Raw genomic sequence first — 17,784 nt, 5'->3', positions numbered from 1 at the left:
GAGAGTGCTTTACCCTCTTGACCTCCCCTTCATTTTTGGTTTGAGGTGACTACGTTTTGTAACTGTTTCTTCCCTTCTGTAATGTCTTAAAGTTTTCTCATACGAGTCACCTCCCTAGCTTGGAAATAGCCCCTGTGTCATTGGCCTAGTGCCTCTTAGGTTTTAAAATGTGTATTTAGGAGTGCTAATTCACGCCTCCTTTCCTTTCTTGCATTTAGGGCCATTTAAATTAACTATTACCTATTATTTTTCTTTTTCTTTTAAGGCCCTGTAGGCTGGGTACGAGATAATTCTTGTAAGTTGTGCCTTGATGGCAAGTGATTATAAAGTCTGGTATTACCCTTATAAGCTTGAAAAATTGAGAGCGGGTTAGCTCTTTTATTTGTGGTAAAAGTGCCTCTAGAGGCCTAACATGTTTTTTTTTTAATTTTTTTTTTTTAGCTTATGTTCCTTGAATGAAGGGGTTTTCTGCCCTTTGAACAAATGAGTGAACCTTGGTAAAGTTGGGCTAATAGCTCAAGGATTGTGTAATTGGGGCTCGAAGCCCAGAACTTTTAAGGACCCCGAAACTCGGGCTTTCATTTGTAAAAATTATACCTTGTACCTGATTAGTGGATAGTGGTTGAGTTGTTGTTATCTGTTTAAATTCTATGTAAAATTAGTTAAGTTTTTCTACTTATGAAAATATAACCTTTATTGAAATTTTAATTCATCTTTCGACCCATTCCAGCCCGCACCTTCTTTCACCTCTGCCTTCCACGGGTAACCCCGTAACAGTAATAATAATAATAATAATAATAATAATAATAATAATAATAATAATAATAATAATAATCAGAGACAGGAGTGTTAATAGTCACCCAGGGAACAATCCCAAGATTCATTTTTAACTTTTTGAACACAGCAGGAGTACCAAAACCTGTTTGTTTATGAGCATTTGTATAGTGGTTATTAAATACTACCCCATTAGATGAATGTGAAGTCGATTTTGAATAAATTTTCAGTTGTAATTTATTTTAGTAAGTCTTACTCATGCACACATTTATTTAGAACTGTCTCTTAATCTTTTATACTAGATATATAAGTATGAATTTGTGTACTTTGGCATAATAGGCAACCAAGAATTATGGGAAGTTTAAATAAATAAATAAATAAATAAATAAATAAATAAATAAATAAATAAATAAATAAATAAAAGAAACCTGGATTGAAACACAGTTAAGAAGAAGCAATTTTTGTTGGATAGAAGAAGATGGAAAGGTGTGAAACATTTAAAACCAGCAGGTACTGAGCAAGGGAAATGGATGATAATGAGGAGTTGCTTGCTCCCAAGTTCTTATAAAATTGGAGCTGAGTATACCTGAACTCAGATGTGTGTGTGTGTGTGAGAGAGAGAGAGAGAGAGAGAGAGAGAGAAAGAGAGGGGGGGGATTAAACAAATAGCTAGTATATACAAGTTATTTCCATTATTTCTTTTATATTCTCTTTACTCATTAAAAGGCTATAACAATAGTTTGTCTATTCGTCCATTGAACTAATTCAGTTTTTTCATCACCTGACCAACTTTCACTCACCTTATCACAGTTTTAGCTCCTCAAGAATTCTGAATTCATCAGCCCAGTCTTTTCAGTTAACTCCAGCAGTTTTTCATAAGATGTTTCTTTTCCCCTTGTTCATATAATGCAACAACCTCCTCAAAGAAAATTGAATCAGATTTCTGAAACACACATGATTTCTTTCTTTCTTTCTTTCTTTCTTTCTTTCTTTAGCAAATTCATAATCAAATTTTTATTGATTAGTAAATTTTGAACTCACTCTCTATCTAAGAATCGAAGAATTATTTAACCACCTAATCGATACATTTATTATCCTTTGGCAATTTTATAAAATCATTAGTAGTATTAGTAGTAAATGTTTTACCTGCTTCGCAGTCATCATCAGCTATATTCACTTATGCTTAGGTATAAAAAAGGACAAATTTTAATTACTTTTTAAGCATTCCTCCCACTGCCACTCCAAAACCCCAACCCCCTCGTCCCCTTCACCCTTCCCCATTACACAAACTCACAAGTTTTCCATGAGAAGAGATCAAGGCTGATACAAGAACATATAGTGTGTATACTTTAATAGTACATTATTGCAACAAGACTATAATGGCAACAGTTAAGACACGAGTATGTTTATAAAACGATCGAAGCGAGTTTTGTAATTTCCATACAAGTGTCTTAATTACCATTTGGGAGGGGGGTTGCATACAACTGTTTATGATGATAATTATAACTCTATTTTTTAAATATTCGTAAGTTCCTGCCGAGATGTCGCTTGACAGTTGAGTTTACTGAAGAGAGCGCAGAGTGCAATGTGCTTTGAAAACATATGACAATGTCAAGGTCTCTGATCCATTCATGGAAAATCAATAACCCAGCACATGCGCTCTGTTCAGTAAAATCAACTGTCAATTGACATCTCGACATAAATTTGTGAATATTTAAAAAATAGATAATTATCGTCGAGCATAAACAGTCGTATGAAACTCGCCTATAATGATAATTAAGACACTTGTATGGAAATTACAAAACTCGCTTCGATCGTTTTACAAACATTCTCGTGTCTTAATTATTGTCATTATAGGCTTGTTGCATAGCCCGCCTGGTGGCCATGATCGTTAAGGCGCTGAAGTCTAAAAACGGTCTAACACCGAGGTTAGCCGGTTCGAGTCCCGTTGGTCGAAAAAATTTTCACCGTCAGAATGTTGGCCGGCAGGGTAGGGGAGGTGGTGGTATACAATTTCTAATCACTAGATTGCGTGCCAAAAGCCTGGATTAAATTCCAAACCTCTCCGCAGTGCTCATATGGAGTGAGGGCATATGACGCTGTTGATGGTGATTCGTCCGTCGGATGGGGACGTTAAGCCTTGAGCAGACCCCTTGGTGCTATTCGACAGGAGTAGGCTATGTGCCGGCACCGGGTTTCACCCTCTCCCTACTATCATATATCACGTCATTCATTTCATCTCTCATTAACTCCTCTGATGAGGTTGACGTCAGGAAGGGCATCCGGTCATAAAAAACCGCCACGACAAATTCATCTCACCTCATACCCGACCCCGTAGGGAAACGGGACAAGGGTTGGACAAACATAGGCTTGTTGCATAATGTACTATTATAAAATTGCCAAAAGGCAAATAAAGGTATCGACTGGGTGGTTAAATAATTCTTTGATTCTTAGAATGTTGTATCGATACGGACATGAAGTGGATAGTTTGTAATACTCTCTCTCTCTTCCCAAAATAAACTGCGGTATCTAAAACATAACTTCCAGGTACGGTAACACTGATCCAAAATTAGAACCATCATCTGGTTGATTTTGATATATACTGGTGCAATATTCATGCCAAACCCTACAAACAACTACTTCTTCAACAATGGGCAAGTCACAGCCAGGCTTGTAAACCTCGCAAAATTGATTAATTTCGATTAAAACAGGTATAAATAAGTTGATACATTAATAAAAACCACCTTTCCAATACACAGCAATCCTTTATATTTAGGATAAAACCATTAACAGATATTAAAATTATGACATGTTTCACTCATACTTTGTGAGCATCATCAGCCAAAATAACCTAATTCAAGGTAGGTCAGGGCCCTGATCCCAGTACATATAACGTAAAAAAATCTAATAATACAACGATAAAACTAATTACAACAATTTAAAAATGATCAGGAAGAATATAATGTGTATTACAATATTTAGTGACCATTAAAATAGCTTGAAGTGTGGGTGAATAATAAGAAATGTTATTGGTACGTTGCTGTGAATGATTATTCATACGGAATGATGAACGTAATCCTCACACAATGGCATTAAACTGTTTATAGTGTTCCTCTGGTTCGTACATTTTCTGATACCGTACTGCTGGTACGTAACACACTGGTTCATCATAGTATTCCAGCTATTCGATCTCTACTCTGACGTGCTGTTTCGAATGAGCAACTTAAGGCAGAGGCTCATTTGGTAGTAGTAGTATGACCTGGTCTAGAATTACAATATAGGCATATTCCCAGTTATAACACCACAATTTACTAAATAACTCAAAATTCAACCTTGAAAAGAGCCATTTCTTAAAAAGAGCTTCTTCCTCTTTGCTTTTATTAAATTCTACATTCAACATTCATTTAATTCCAAATTAGCAGTGAAGAGGGGGTTTCTCCTCTGGCTTGGAGGAAAAGTTTGCCTCCAATGCATTTCCAACTCATCGGGTACTCCTAGGAAACAGATTAGTAAAAGGGCATAGTTTTTGTCCTGGGACTCTTTACTGCTTCTCACACACACACACACACACACACACACACACACACACACACGCACGCACGCACGCACGCACGCACGCACGCACACACCCCACCCCAGCTCTGGAACTTAGGACTGTTAGATCGGCAGAATAGTACTGTTCGTTAAAAGTGAGAAAATGTATGGTTTTTCAGTTGATCGAGTATTTCATGTGAAAGCATTGCTTTTACTCGCGCCATTCCTACTGATGTCATTGTGATGACCTATGTTCACTTCAGTTGGGAAAACCACTAAGACAGACTTTCTGAGGATGTCAACAGGCAGGTGGAGAGTGAGTGTCTGCCATTATAATGAACTTCCCCAACCTGACTGTGACTGATGGTAGACAAGCGGGCCTACCATTACAATGAAAATCCCCTAACCCAATCTTCATATGAGAAAAGACGTTCGGTGATATCTCCGTTGCATTTCTAGGGTAACGTTAAGAGCTATGCAATTTAATACAGTCTTGCTCACGACGGGTACACTATCTAACCTACAATTCTGTATAGGCCTACAATGTAGAATTCCGTAGCGAAGCACGGGTACATCAGCTATTTTTCTCATAAAATATCTATACATGAAGAGCTGATACAGTATTTTAAATGCCATTTTGCTACGATACGACTTGGATTCAAACTCTGGTGTATAGCCTCAGCAACAGGTTATGTGCATCAGTTCAAGACTTATGGAGGAGCTTTGCAGAAGAACGATGAAAATTTGAGTTTAGGTGAAGGAGTAGTTACAGGCTTGCTGAAAGTATTCCAAGATTCTGAAAAATCACACCATATTTTTTGATAACTTCTTCACAAGCCATTCCCGTCTTGCGGAAAAGTGATTCTTTGCAACTGGAACGGTGCAAGAGAATCAACTGGCATGCTATCCAATTCAGACAACAAAAGACTTAGCAAAGGAGCCAAAAGGCAGCTTTGATGTGATTTGAGATGTAACGTCAGCAACAAATTATTTGCAGTTATGTGGCATGATAATTCTGTTGTCACATTTTTGACCAATTTTGGTACCTTAGAGTCACTCGTGCATTTTAAAAATGTACAACAGGAAGGAAAAGAAGCGCACTGTGGTTCCTCAACAGAAATTGTTCCACAAGTACTACCAAGGAATTGGGAGGCAAAAGGTGGTGGTGGTGGTCATTATTTTCTAATGGTATCTACAGTGTGATACTGAATACTTGGAAGATATATCACCTGGCAAAAGGATCTACCATAAACCAAATACACTTCAGAGCGCACATAGTTTTATGTCTGCTCAGGAATGAGGAGGAAGATTTAGAACTGGAGCAACCACTCAGAAGAAACAGTAACCTCAGGCATCTAAGCAAGAATAGCATACCATATTCAGCGATGGAAGACCGAATTGCTCATTGCTCTGCTATGAAGAAGGTGCAGGGTGTGTAAAAGTTGGACAATATATGTACGCAAAAAAAAAGTCAGGTTCACCTGCACGCAGACTGCTTCGTAACATTCCATGAATAAAAGCATAAGTTTATGTTGTGAAACTTGTTTTGAAAAGTTCACCTGCATAGACAGAATTAGTCATATTATAATTTTATATTATAATATTAGGAGAAAGTGCAGGATATGTAAGAATAAGACAATATTCGTATTAAAGAAGTCAATATTGTTATTACTGTTGTTATTATTATTATTTCATAATTCAAGCCATAAGTTCATGTTGTGAAATTTGTTTATGTCAGTGATGAAGTTGTAACATTGTTTGTGAACTACAGTACATGAATACAAAAATTTGAAAGGTACTGTAATAATATGTTCTACCAATTCTACCACCATTGCATCAGTGCAACATTATTGATCACAGTCATTACAAAAGGCATTGATATATTTGACCAATTACCCTTTATTTTATTACATTTTAAGAGAAAATTAACAGAAAAAGTGCTTTTTTTATGCATGGGAAGAGATGGATTAAGTAGGAGTACTTTAAAAGTACAGGCACAACCTAGTATGATATTTGAGACACCGATTTTTAAAAATACAATTCTGTATAAGGAAGAGGATTAATCTCTCTCACTGTAACATATGACAAAATGTGGACTAAACAGTCTAATGAATGAGTCATAAAAATTAAAATATCTTGCACTAATGTGACAAATAAAAAGGTTTTTGTTTCTAAATCACAAATTTAATTCATTTGGTTAAGATTTTGAACATGCAGGAAAAAGAGAAAAGGTCTGCATTACCCATATTGCTAATACAACTTATCAAGGTCTTATAACAGGTTTTTCTTTATCTATCAAGACTGCAAACAAAACATTTTAATTCACACATTTTAAAGGACAATTAGTTTTAACATTATGAGTGACTGACAGCAATAACTGTGAATAGTAAGACACTTGAAGAAAATTATTTCAATTCCATCATGAAAACTCCACAATTGCGTGAGGGATTGAAATTGAGATTTTAGATCTTAAAGTAAAGTAAAAATGAAATAGTATCAGTACAGTAGTTTGAATGGCTCACCTGATACGGTCTTTCGCCAGTATGGCATCTCATATGATTCCTCATTTTGCTGAGTTCCACACTGGCGTAGTCGCATATCGTACATTTGTGGGGTTTCTCGTGAGTGTGTTTGTACCGAACGTGTCTTACAAGTTCACCTGCGGAAGATAACAACAAAGAAAAGGTTGGCTCACCTGATATGGTCTCTCACCAGTGTGGCATCTCATGTGACGCTTCAATTTACTCAATTCCACGCTTGCGTAATCACACTCTGTACATTTATGTGGTTTCTCGTGTGTATGTCTGTACCGAACATGTCTTACGAGTTCACCTGCGGAAGACACCAAGGGTAACAGTTTACACAGTGGCCTTCGGTCAACCCTTGCTCGATATACCGCCACTAGCTTTGTTCTTTCAAGAAATTTGCCCATAGCAAGCCTAGTTATTGGCAAATACTTAACTATAACACCGAAATTAAAAAGTACTTTCTTCATATTTGTGAGTAAAAGCTTGTAAGAACAAGTCAATTTTGAAGCAATGTAAACTATTGCTTTGGTTTCCTAAACCAAAAGATGGAGATAGACGAACCTTTAAAGGCTGAAGTCACCAAATAAAATCCGAGGTCTAAATGCTACATTATTTACTGTAAATATTTAAAAAGCCATCTTCAAAGCAAGGTGGTATATCAGGACTAAAAATATACGAGTGGGGCTGACCGCTGCGTGTCAACTTTCAAGGAAATACTCGGATTTCAATGTTGAGATATTCGGTACAACACACATGCAATTATACTGAACAGTTAAATAGTGGTTTGGAAGTACTCATCTATTACTGAAAGAAGAAAGGGGGAAATATACATCAAAGTAGAATAAATTACAGGCTGCAATATTTTTATATAAGTAACAACCTTTCTAAGTTTACTTCCAAATCACACTACTAACAGCGCAGTATATCTATTCACTCTTAAAATTTTCCTTTCAAAAATATACATACAAAACACACCTGAAAAATAAATCGAAGGTGACGACGTACTAATCAACAACGGACACCCTTCATAAATAATCTCATTATGAGAACTGACAATTTTTTATAGCCAACCACATGTTCTCATAATATATATGCTGCATATCTACCAATGAATCAAGAGAAAACAATGCTGTTATGCAGAAAGTTTATACATAAACAGTGAAATAATGTACATAGCATAACAGTGAATTGTCACATGCGTACAGGAAAAGAAAATAAACAAAAATCAACAGCCAGCATTTGATACATCGCTTTCAATCACAGGCTCAAAAATTTAGAAGAGACAAAAAAATATTGATTCCTTCCTTCCTGAAATATTCTTGCAGTTTTGTATTAATTTGTAAGAATCCACAGCAAAAAGTCCTTAAAAGAACTGTGGAACGATATACAACAGTATATAGTATTATCCAAACCACAAATACATCACAGAGAGGCTTAAAACAGAAACCATGACTTTAGTGAATATGTCAAGGAATAGAATACCAGTTTTTCCTCTTTTTCTTCTTTCTCCCCCACCCACAGTGACTCTGGTCCAAAACATGTATTGCTATAATGCGAACAATGCCATGAACAGCAGTGGAAATATTGTAATAATTGTGTAGCCCCACCAGTTTCAAAGTGGTTTTTGCATGGTAGGCATGCAATAGGGAAGCAAACGTTCACTACAGGGTTTAAAATGGCCTGAAAACTTAAAACCATCTAATGAGGAAAAAAGAGAAAAAAAAGGTGAAAATATTGGCTGTGGGACTTACATCTGAATCCCATACAGATGGAAATGTTATGTGTTCCTGCTAGGATGATCAACACATTCAGTACTATGATATTACATAGGCTCTCTAGGCAGGTATCCGCAGTATACTGAATAGTATTTTATCATGGTCACATGGTCACATGAACATTAGACACTAACAGAGGGATGGCGCAGAGCCCGGTTTGGAGTTGTCCAGCGGGCCACAGAAGAAAAAATGGGAACAGTCGCTTCCCCAAGCAAGAGCACCGATCAGAGTAAGCAGTATAGAATGCTCGAAACTTGGTACGGGATTTACCCATGGCCACCCCAAAGCAAAGAAATGCGGGAGAAGACAGGCCTGGTATGACCTGAAAATAAGTTGCTAATTACACCAGGGAGCCGAATTCCACAAATAATTATCTAATTTATTGAGTGTCTCTGGCTGGTCAGCTCTTATAACTGTGCCCTATCTCACTATTATCCCTGTTCTGAACGACTGTGGGAAAGTAGATGAGGCTCTTCAAAAGGACTAGCATCCGAAGGCTCTTGCCCTAGCGTGATATTGGGCATGATATCTTATACAGGAGAGCAATTAAAAGAGACATCCTTGTATTTGAAGACTGACTGAGACGTAGAGCATATCATTTTTTTTTTTTTTTTTGCTAGTTGTTTTACGTCGCACCGACACAGATAGGTCTTACGGCGACGAGCATATCATTAGGCCGCAGCATTAGGAAAAAGGGAACACAGGGCAAGTGCCCTAATAGACGATAGAAAGTGCTTATCAGATTCATCTTGAGCAAGTTGTGAGAGTAATTAGTTCGTCAAAGTTAGGAAGATTATTTTTAATGGAACGATACATGAGAAGTGAGTGCGCGGAATTGAACAGGGAACCGCAGTATGGACTTATTCATGACAGTGTCTTTTCTGTAATTAGGAGCTAGAAGGGATGAACTGATGTCTAGATAGCAGAAATAGTAAAGAAGTTTCCAATTCCTAAATTACAGTATAATAATTGCAAATGCAGAAAGAGTGAGCTGGAACAGTTAAATTAATAGTTTGCACTAACTGCAGTAGTCTACAGACCGTGCTCTTCCAGCAGAAAGAGACCTCCCCACACATCGTGATCTTCCAATGGAAAGAGACCTTCCAACAGAAAGAGCCATTAAAGCAGATGACACCAACCATTAACCACACCATGAAGTTAAACTGAGGATTCACAAACGTGGAAGTCAATAATGCAATGATGCACTAAGTTATGCAACCGACCTGGATGTAGGAGCCTGAGGACTCAAAGAAGGCAGATAAGTTTGAACAGATTTTTAGCAAGAGGAAGGGATATGTGGAATTCACATTACCTGTAAATAATTGTTTAATCATGCCTTAGGAGCAAGTTTTATATTCATGTGAACAGGTTCAGAACTGATGCATGCGTCATTATGTGTTGTTAGCTTTGCATGGATTATATTTGGTTATAGAGGTTTGTTCCACTATCATGTTATTTAGGTTTATTTCCTGTCTTGGCATGATTTAGGGAAGTTAAGAGACTTAAGATCATCAAGGAATTAGGGACTGAAGTGCCTTATAGTTATCGAACCAAGAGATTACCACTGAGAGTGTTAGGCAGCCTAAGGATAGGAATTGCATGCTTTATTACAATTATGGCATGAGATTTTCAGCTACGTAGTGACATCAGAGGCCATTGAGTCCCCAACACTGAATTAGAAGGGTCTTCGAGGAAATTCCAGAAAGCTAAATCATGGCGATGCACGCGGCTCGAGCCGGGGCATGTTGAATGGGGAAATTAGATATGCAGAATGTACTCCGGATAGCCTGATGTGAGATAGGCCTAATACATGGAGGTGGTTTACAAGTCTGCTAGATGGCGCCCCAGACCACTGAGATATTTTTTGAGTTATTTGAGTGGCTCACATAGTGCCTACAATTGTAGCGATGTGCCTCGCTGGCAAGGCAATGATTTTCCCAAGCGAGGGTGAAAGAAGTGTTCGCTCGGCTGAGAGATTTATCCTTGGCCCACAGCCTAAGTGGGGCCCGAAATATGAGAAGCAGCTTTGCGAAAGCCTTGCCATGTAAATGAGTTCAGAATGTTTTGTATCTGCAGCCAGTTGAAAGTTATGTTTGAAACAGCAGCTGATAAGCAACAAGTTTGCCTACCTGCTCGCAAGAGTGGGGGCTAATGACCATCTGCTCCGAGGACAGGTCATATGTTCGACCTGTCTCCAATCCGTCAACACCAGTGCCATATTTATGTGATCTCTTTCAGATCCAGTGGAATATTTTGTGTTTGCTTTGTTGTGGTATTTCTTGTGTCTTATAGATTGTTTGTTACTGCATTGTCAATCGCTAAATGGGATAAGCCTGTGTGCTTTTAAAGGGTTGATAGGCTTCGTCCTCAATCTTTGGTCAATGGAGTATGCACATTTTAAAAGCTGTGTTATTTTGGGGAATTAGGGCAGTCCAAAGCTACGCGTTACTTTGTATTCATGTGTCCTTAATTGTTTGGGAACAATTTTAGTGTTTTTACCGACTCCATGGCTAAATGGTTAGCGTGCTGGCCTTTGGTCACGAGGGTCCCGGGTTCGATTGCCGGCAGGGTCGGGAATTTTAACCTTAATTGGTTAATTTTGCTGGCACGGGGACTGGGTATATGTGTCGTCTTCATCATCATTTCATCCTCATCACGACTCGCAGGTCGCCCACGGGCGTTAAATCGAAAGCCCTGCATCTGACGAGCCGAACTTGTTCTCGGACACTCCCGGCACTAAAAGCCATACGCCTTTTCATTTTTTTGTGTGTGTGTTTTTAAATGCAAATATTTCTTAATCTCATGTACCACAATGTTTAATTACGACACCTAGTCGATTTTGTTCAAATTTATCTGGTTTCTGTTGTCATGTTCGAGTAACTACCTCACGTTCCACGAGGATAAATTCCATTCATATGATACGGGCACGAGACCCACTATCACATTGTCACTTTCTTGTAAATTGTTAAATTTTATATTTATGTCTCTTTAATGGGGATTTTTATCTAATTTTTATGTTTTAAAGTATATTAAATCTATTCTACCCCTTTTCTCTTGATTCTCATTCACAGTTATGTATTTAGATATCTGTCCCACTTATAATTTAAGGTACTTTATTTTTGATTATTCCAAAGATCCACATCGGACGGTTCACGTTCTTAATTGCTGACCTAGCCAGGCAATGTTTAGGACAGATGATAAGGTACAATATGGACTTCAAAAAGTACACTTTCAGCTTCCCTTTTTCGGCTCTCTCTTTAGCATTGTCAAGTAGATTAAAAATGTTTCAAGGCATGCCCTGCAATTGTCTCAATAAAGAAATAATCTCTCGTGAGTCGACTGCCCTAGTGAAACTGGCTCAAGCACTTGTTTGGAGAGAGAGTAATTTTATTTGGGGAGACGGGCGGAAACAATTCGGCTCAATAAGCAGGGGTCCAGCTGAGGCAGGTAAAGGAGCAGATTATGGCCTCTGATGAAAGGTACAGCCTACCAGCTGCTTGCAAGGCTCTCAGTTACAACTAGTAAATGGGCAGGTATCTAAACAGATTTAAACTTTTTTTAACAGTTTTGTTGTGCCTAATGTCTCATTCTATTCAGTGCATTAGATTATAGTGAGGAAAACAAAATAAGTTATATTGTATTCAAATACCGTGTGCTACGTAAATGTGTTTCATTATATTCATTTCATTAACCCGTTTACTGGGGAGCGCGACTTAAGTCGCTCGAGGAACTAGCCAGCCAGTGGGGAGAGCGACTTCAGTCGTACGGTGCTGTTTCATTTTTTTCCTCAACTCTGAGCCTAGCCGGCATTATGAAATTCAGTCCTCAGTTATCTGCATGCCCCTATCATCAAGAGGTATTTTTGGTATGTACTTACGCTTGATAGAAATAGAGCAGAGCTGTTATCATTCAACAAAATTTGCTTCCGTGCAAAAGAGCGGTATGTGTTCGCCTCGCGCGGGAAATAATCAGCTGCGTTCTTACTACTGTATGTGCTTACTCGAATGCTATAGTGCTTTATGAGACTAGGAAGTGTATAGTTTATCAATGTGAAAAAGAGTTGTACCAGAGATACACTTTTTCCATGCATTTGAACTGAACGAAATTTACAAGGCCATCTGTGATGTAAACCCTGAACTGTGTATTGGAAGAAGTTTTGAACATTAATCTTCAAATGTCTCTACTATCGACTTATGTGCCCGTTTGGTGGGAGGACGGACGGTTAATTTTCAAAGGGATGTTGCATTTTCGGTGTTTGTTAACCTGAAGTGTTTGTAAATTGTTTTTTATGTGCTGAAGTTGTCAGCACTACACAGCCTTCTGCTTCCTGAAATTATTAGCCAATCAGAAATTCTGGTATTTATCTTGTTAGCCAATCAAAATTGGGGTTGTGTACAGGCCATCGGCCTAGAGAGTTCTAGAACTTCCCCTTCACTATAAAAGCTAGGAGCTCTTGGGCCATGTTATCTTCTTCATCGTTGTTCCAGTCTCGAGTACATGCGTAGTGGAGGCAGGGGAAAGCCTTGCCTGCCATCGGAAGGCCCACCAGTTCAAATGGCAGACATCTTTTAAATATGTGATAGCTTCAGAAAGCTGACTTGTGGGGTAAGGTTTCAAAATTATTTTTTAACTGTAAATTTCTAAAGTTTAACATCACCATTTAAATGTAAATATTCAAGCAAACCTAAGGACTCTACTCTAATCCCTGCTGGGAAAGACGAAACTTAGGGAATAAAGAAAGTTTACCCTCTTTTAATTCCCATTCAACTTGGTATGGAGTTGACTATGATTTTCTAAAACTATAAATCTTAACCTTATTTTGGAACTTAATATATTAATTCACCATCTAGTCACTCTCGGTAGTATAGGCTTAGCCTCTGTAACTTCAGGCCATAAGCCCGGATAGGATCTTAACTGTTTTCAAGTATATTTCAAAAGGAGTGCAAGTGTTTTGCTTCCTAACATTTTCTTTTGACCACTAAGGCCATTTAGAATGGGGGCACTTACTGCCTCTGTTTAATTTCTACTTACTCGTAGTCTACTGTGGATCAGACTGTCGAAGAAAAGACAGTGAACTCAGTTTTCTAGGTTTATCTACTGTGGGAATAAGGAAATTGTGCCTTGGAGAGGCTAGATTGTAGTAAATTTTGGAGCTCAGTCTCCTAGATTGTAAATTGAGTGGAGAAACGTTGTTCTTTGAAAATAGTGTAACTTTGAGCTACAAGCTCATTTTGTAACTAAAATTCTGACTGTGAGTTAATGTTGTGATCAGAGCTGACGAGCTCACCATTTGTCTATTCAAGTATTATTTGGTGTTGTTTTTCATCAAAGTTTAAAATCAGAAGAAAGAAAGGAAAGAAATAAAATTTCAAATTTTAGTGTTTTAAATTAAGCTCTCATCTTTTCTCTGTCCACCCATTCAAGCCCGCACCTTCTTGCACCTCTGCAACCTATGATATCCCCGTAATAGGAGTAATTATGGTGAAGAGTCCATTTGAATTTATAGATCCACTGCACTTCTGTTGTGTTTCATGAGAATATTTTTCAGTTATAATAATGTCTTCTAAACAACATCGGGTTGAAGAATTACATGGCGACAGCTTGCGCTTCCTTGTACATGAAATGTTGGAGTTTGGAGTTTAGCGACGAGTGCAGTGACTTCCATTCGGATAGTAAAGATAACTCGTTTCTTGAGAAGAAGGGGCCACATATGGTACAGAACAGCATTCTGGTGCCATCACAGCGAATGGTCATTAGTTTGAAAGTGACACTTAGAGTGACGACAGTGATGAAGGAGAGACACAGGCAGACTCAAAGGGCAGTGATACGTCTGGGCCTATTATGTGGGTAGAAGATGAACAGAAAAGGAGTATAGATTTCCAACATAATTCATTCCTGGAGGAAAAGGACAGTTCATTTATGAAAAGACTCCAGAGGATGCTTACGAAGAGTTTGTGGACGATTACTATCTGTCAGTAAGTTTCTGAGAAAAACTAATATTTATGCTCAACAGAAAATTCATGGGAAAACACTGATGAGCAAAATGAAGCTAAAGAGTAGGGAAAAAGACTTACTTACTTACTTACTGGTCGGCGCTACAGTCCTTGTAGGTCCTTGGCCTCCTTTATCACCTGCCTCCATTCATCTCGGTCCTCAGCTTTTCTTCTCCAACGTTTAACTCCTAACTTTCTAAGGTCATCCTCAACATCATCAATCCACCTTTTCCTGGGTCTTCCTCTCCTCCTCCTTCCATCAAGTTTCCCTATAAACACCTTTTTTACGGTGCAGGTTTCTGCCATTCTCTGAACATGACCGGCCCACCTAATTCTTCCCTGCTTAATTTTAGCAACAATATCTGGCTGGCCAAACAGTCCTTGCAGCTCTACATTTGTCCTCATTCTCCACCCATCCTGCTCTCTTACTGCACCGAATATCGTTCTCAATATCTTCCTTTCCCACTGTAACAGCCACTGTTCTTCTCTGGAGGTCATCACCCAGCATTCTGAGCCATACATAACTATTGGTCTTAGTACTGTTGTGTATATTTTAATTTTTGTATTCCTGCTGACATTCCTGGATTTAAACATATTTTGCAAGGCGTAAAAGCATCGGTTTCCACTTGTTATCCTCTCCTGTATTTCCACGGAGGTTTTATTGTCCTCTGTTATTATAGAGCCTAGATATTTGAAAGATGTGACTCTTTGATATTCCTTCCCATTTAATCTTACTGGGGTCCTTCCTCTTACTCCCTCTGTATCTCCCATCTTCATATATTTTGTTTTGTTTATATTCACTTCTAGTCCTAGGTCCCGTGCTTTCCCTTCTAATACTGAGTAGCTCTCTTCAAGAGCTCTTTCATTTCTTGCAATTATTGCTACATCATCAGCATATGCTATCACTTGTACTAATCTGTTCAAAATGGTTCCCCCTGGGTTGATGGGCAATTCACGGATTACTTTTTCCAATGCTAGGTTAAAAAGAAGTGTGGAAAGTACATCTCCCTGTCTTAGTCCTCTCTCCACTAAAAACTCCTCTGACAGATCTTGCTCCACTCTCACCTTGCATACCGTTGTTTTCAAAGTCATTTCTGTTAATCTAATCAATTTCCTTGGGATTCCAAATTCTTTCATAATCTTGTAAATTTTACCCCTATCTAGACTGTCATATGCCTGTTTAAAATCAACATACAGCTGATGTAGCTGTTCGTCATATTCATAAAATTTCTCTAGCACTTGTCGTAATATAAATATCTGATCCAGAGTAGAGCGATGTTTTCTAAAACCTGCTTGGTAATCCCCTAATATTCTTTCCATCCATAATTCCAATCTTAAGGCTAGTACCTTACCAAAAACCTTGTACGTTCCATCCAGCAAGGTGATCCCTCGATAATTTCCACATACTGCCTTATCTCCCTTTTTATGTAATGGGTAAATTATACCCAATGTCCAATCCTTGGGTATTTCCTCCTTTGTCCAAACCTCCTTAATCAATTCATAAACAGCCATTTCTATTCCCTCTCCCCCATATCTCAACAGCTCTGACTCCATTCCATCTTCACCTGGGGCTCTATTATTCTTTAATGCATTAATTGCAGCTTTGACCTCTTCTAAGTCTGGCTCTTTTACTGATTCCTCTTCCAATTCTCTTTCTTCCCCATCAACATTTATATTTTCCTCCTCTCTATCATCTTCATTATTTCCATTGAGTAACTCGTAAAAATACTCCTGCCATCTTCCAAGCACTTTGCTTTTATCACCCAGAAGGTTTCCATCTTTATCCTTGAAGAAAACAGCTCTTGGTTGAAACCCTCTCTTAATGTAGGGAAAAAGACTGGATCCTTACAAATAAGGATGAAATAAAACTTTTATTCAGAATTTTGCTTCTTTAGGGGATCGTCCACAAACCTATGATGGGGCATTAATTTCTTCATAGAAGTTATTAGCCATGCCCATATTTTATGAGATCAGGACGGGAAAGAGGTTTTTTCCTTCTGGTGAAATTTCTCCATTTTGAACAATGAGACATGCGATGGGCAGGTGCGTCCAAAACAATACAAGGTAAAGCCAGTCTTCGATCACTTTGTGAAAATGTTTCAGGAGGCTTACGTCCCGGGTGCCCAGCTATCCATTGACGAAAGCCTTCAACTATGGAAAGGTTGCCTTGGTTTAAATGTCTACATTCCAAAGAAAAGGTCCCGGTTCGGAATGGAATCTTACAAAGCTTGCGGAGCAAAAATGGGCTACGTGTGGAATATGTTGTGGTACACTGGAAAATCAACAGAACTCAACAATGAAGTCAATGGCATTGATGTATCAGAGTGTTTCAAGCCAACAAGAACTGTGTGTACCCTGGCAGTACAGGTATCTTCTGAAACAAGGGTACCTAATAGGAATGGACAACTATTATAGCACCCCTGAATTGTACGACCTGCTAAATGACCTCAATACTGATGTAGTTGGTACAGAAAGAACCAACCGAAAAAAATCTCCCTATGAAACTCGTGAGTAAAAAACTGAAGAAGAAGAAAAAAAGGGAGGTATCAGCTGCTTAAAACTCATGGTTCTAAAATGGAAGGACAAGAGAGACGTTTGCATGCTCAGTAGTATCCACGATGCAGAAATGCGAACTGTCCTTATCACAGGAAAGGATGAAACTAAAGAGAAACCTGTAGATTGCATTGAGTACCATCATTCTATGGGAGAGAGTCAATCTTTCTGATCAATACGTCATTATGTACTGCACAGCAAGGAAACGGATGAAGAAATATTACCAGAAAAGTTTCCGGGATCTTCTGAACCTCGTGGTATTCCATTCACTCATCATTTTCCAACAACATGGAGGAAATTCAATCACCTGCAGTTCAGAATTCACCTCAATGATAAAATCCTTGAGAAGTACGCAGGATCAACCCCCTCTGAAGCTATGCTTGTCCTTTTATTTAGACCACTTCCTTCTGCTCCCACAGAAAGACTCGGCAGCAGGCATTTTCCTAATGTGAATCTATTGGGAAAAAAATACAGCACGGTGTGAAAAGGTGCGTGGTAAGTCTTTCGAAAAGGGAGACGTAAAACCACATACAGGTGTAGCGACTGCAATGCCGCTCTCTGTGCAGCTCTGTGTTTCCGTGCTTACCACACACAAGAAGTATAAAAAGCAGTGCATGAGGTGCAAAC

The 17,784-nt window shown here is 38.4% G+C and overlaps 1 protein-coding gene across 8 annotated transcripts in view; it reads right to left on the bottom strand.

The window, feature by feature from the left end:
* The window catches only part of LOC136873912 (transcriptional repressor CTCF), a 393,845-nt gene that overhangs the window by 166,895 nt on the left and 209,166 nt on the right, over positions 1-17,784 (bottom strand). For 6 of the 8 annotated variants that reach the window (XM_067147244.2, XM_067147243.2, XM_067147248.2 and 3 more), the window contains one exon: positions 6,831-6,967. In XM_067147244.2, the coding sequence (XP_067003345.1) occupies positions 6,831-6,967 (137 nt within the window). Of the gene's footprint in view, positions 1-6,830; positions 6,968-7,003; positions 7,141-17,784 lie in introns of all 8 variants that reach the window. The other 2 variants (XM_067147245.2, XM_067147249.2) reach the window with 1 other exon arrangement.

This window comes from Anabrus simplex, chromosome 5 (genome assembly GCF_040414725.1).
Source record: "Anabrus simplex isolate iqAnaSimp1 chromosome 5, ASM4041472v1, whole genome shotgun sequence".
NCBI lineage: Eukaryota > Metazoa > Arthropoda > Insecta > Orthoptera > Tettigoniidae > Anabrus > Anabrus simplex.
Note: the sequence above shows the minus strand (reverse complement) of the source record. Positions and strands in the feature narration are given on the sequence as shown.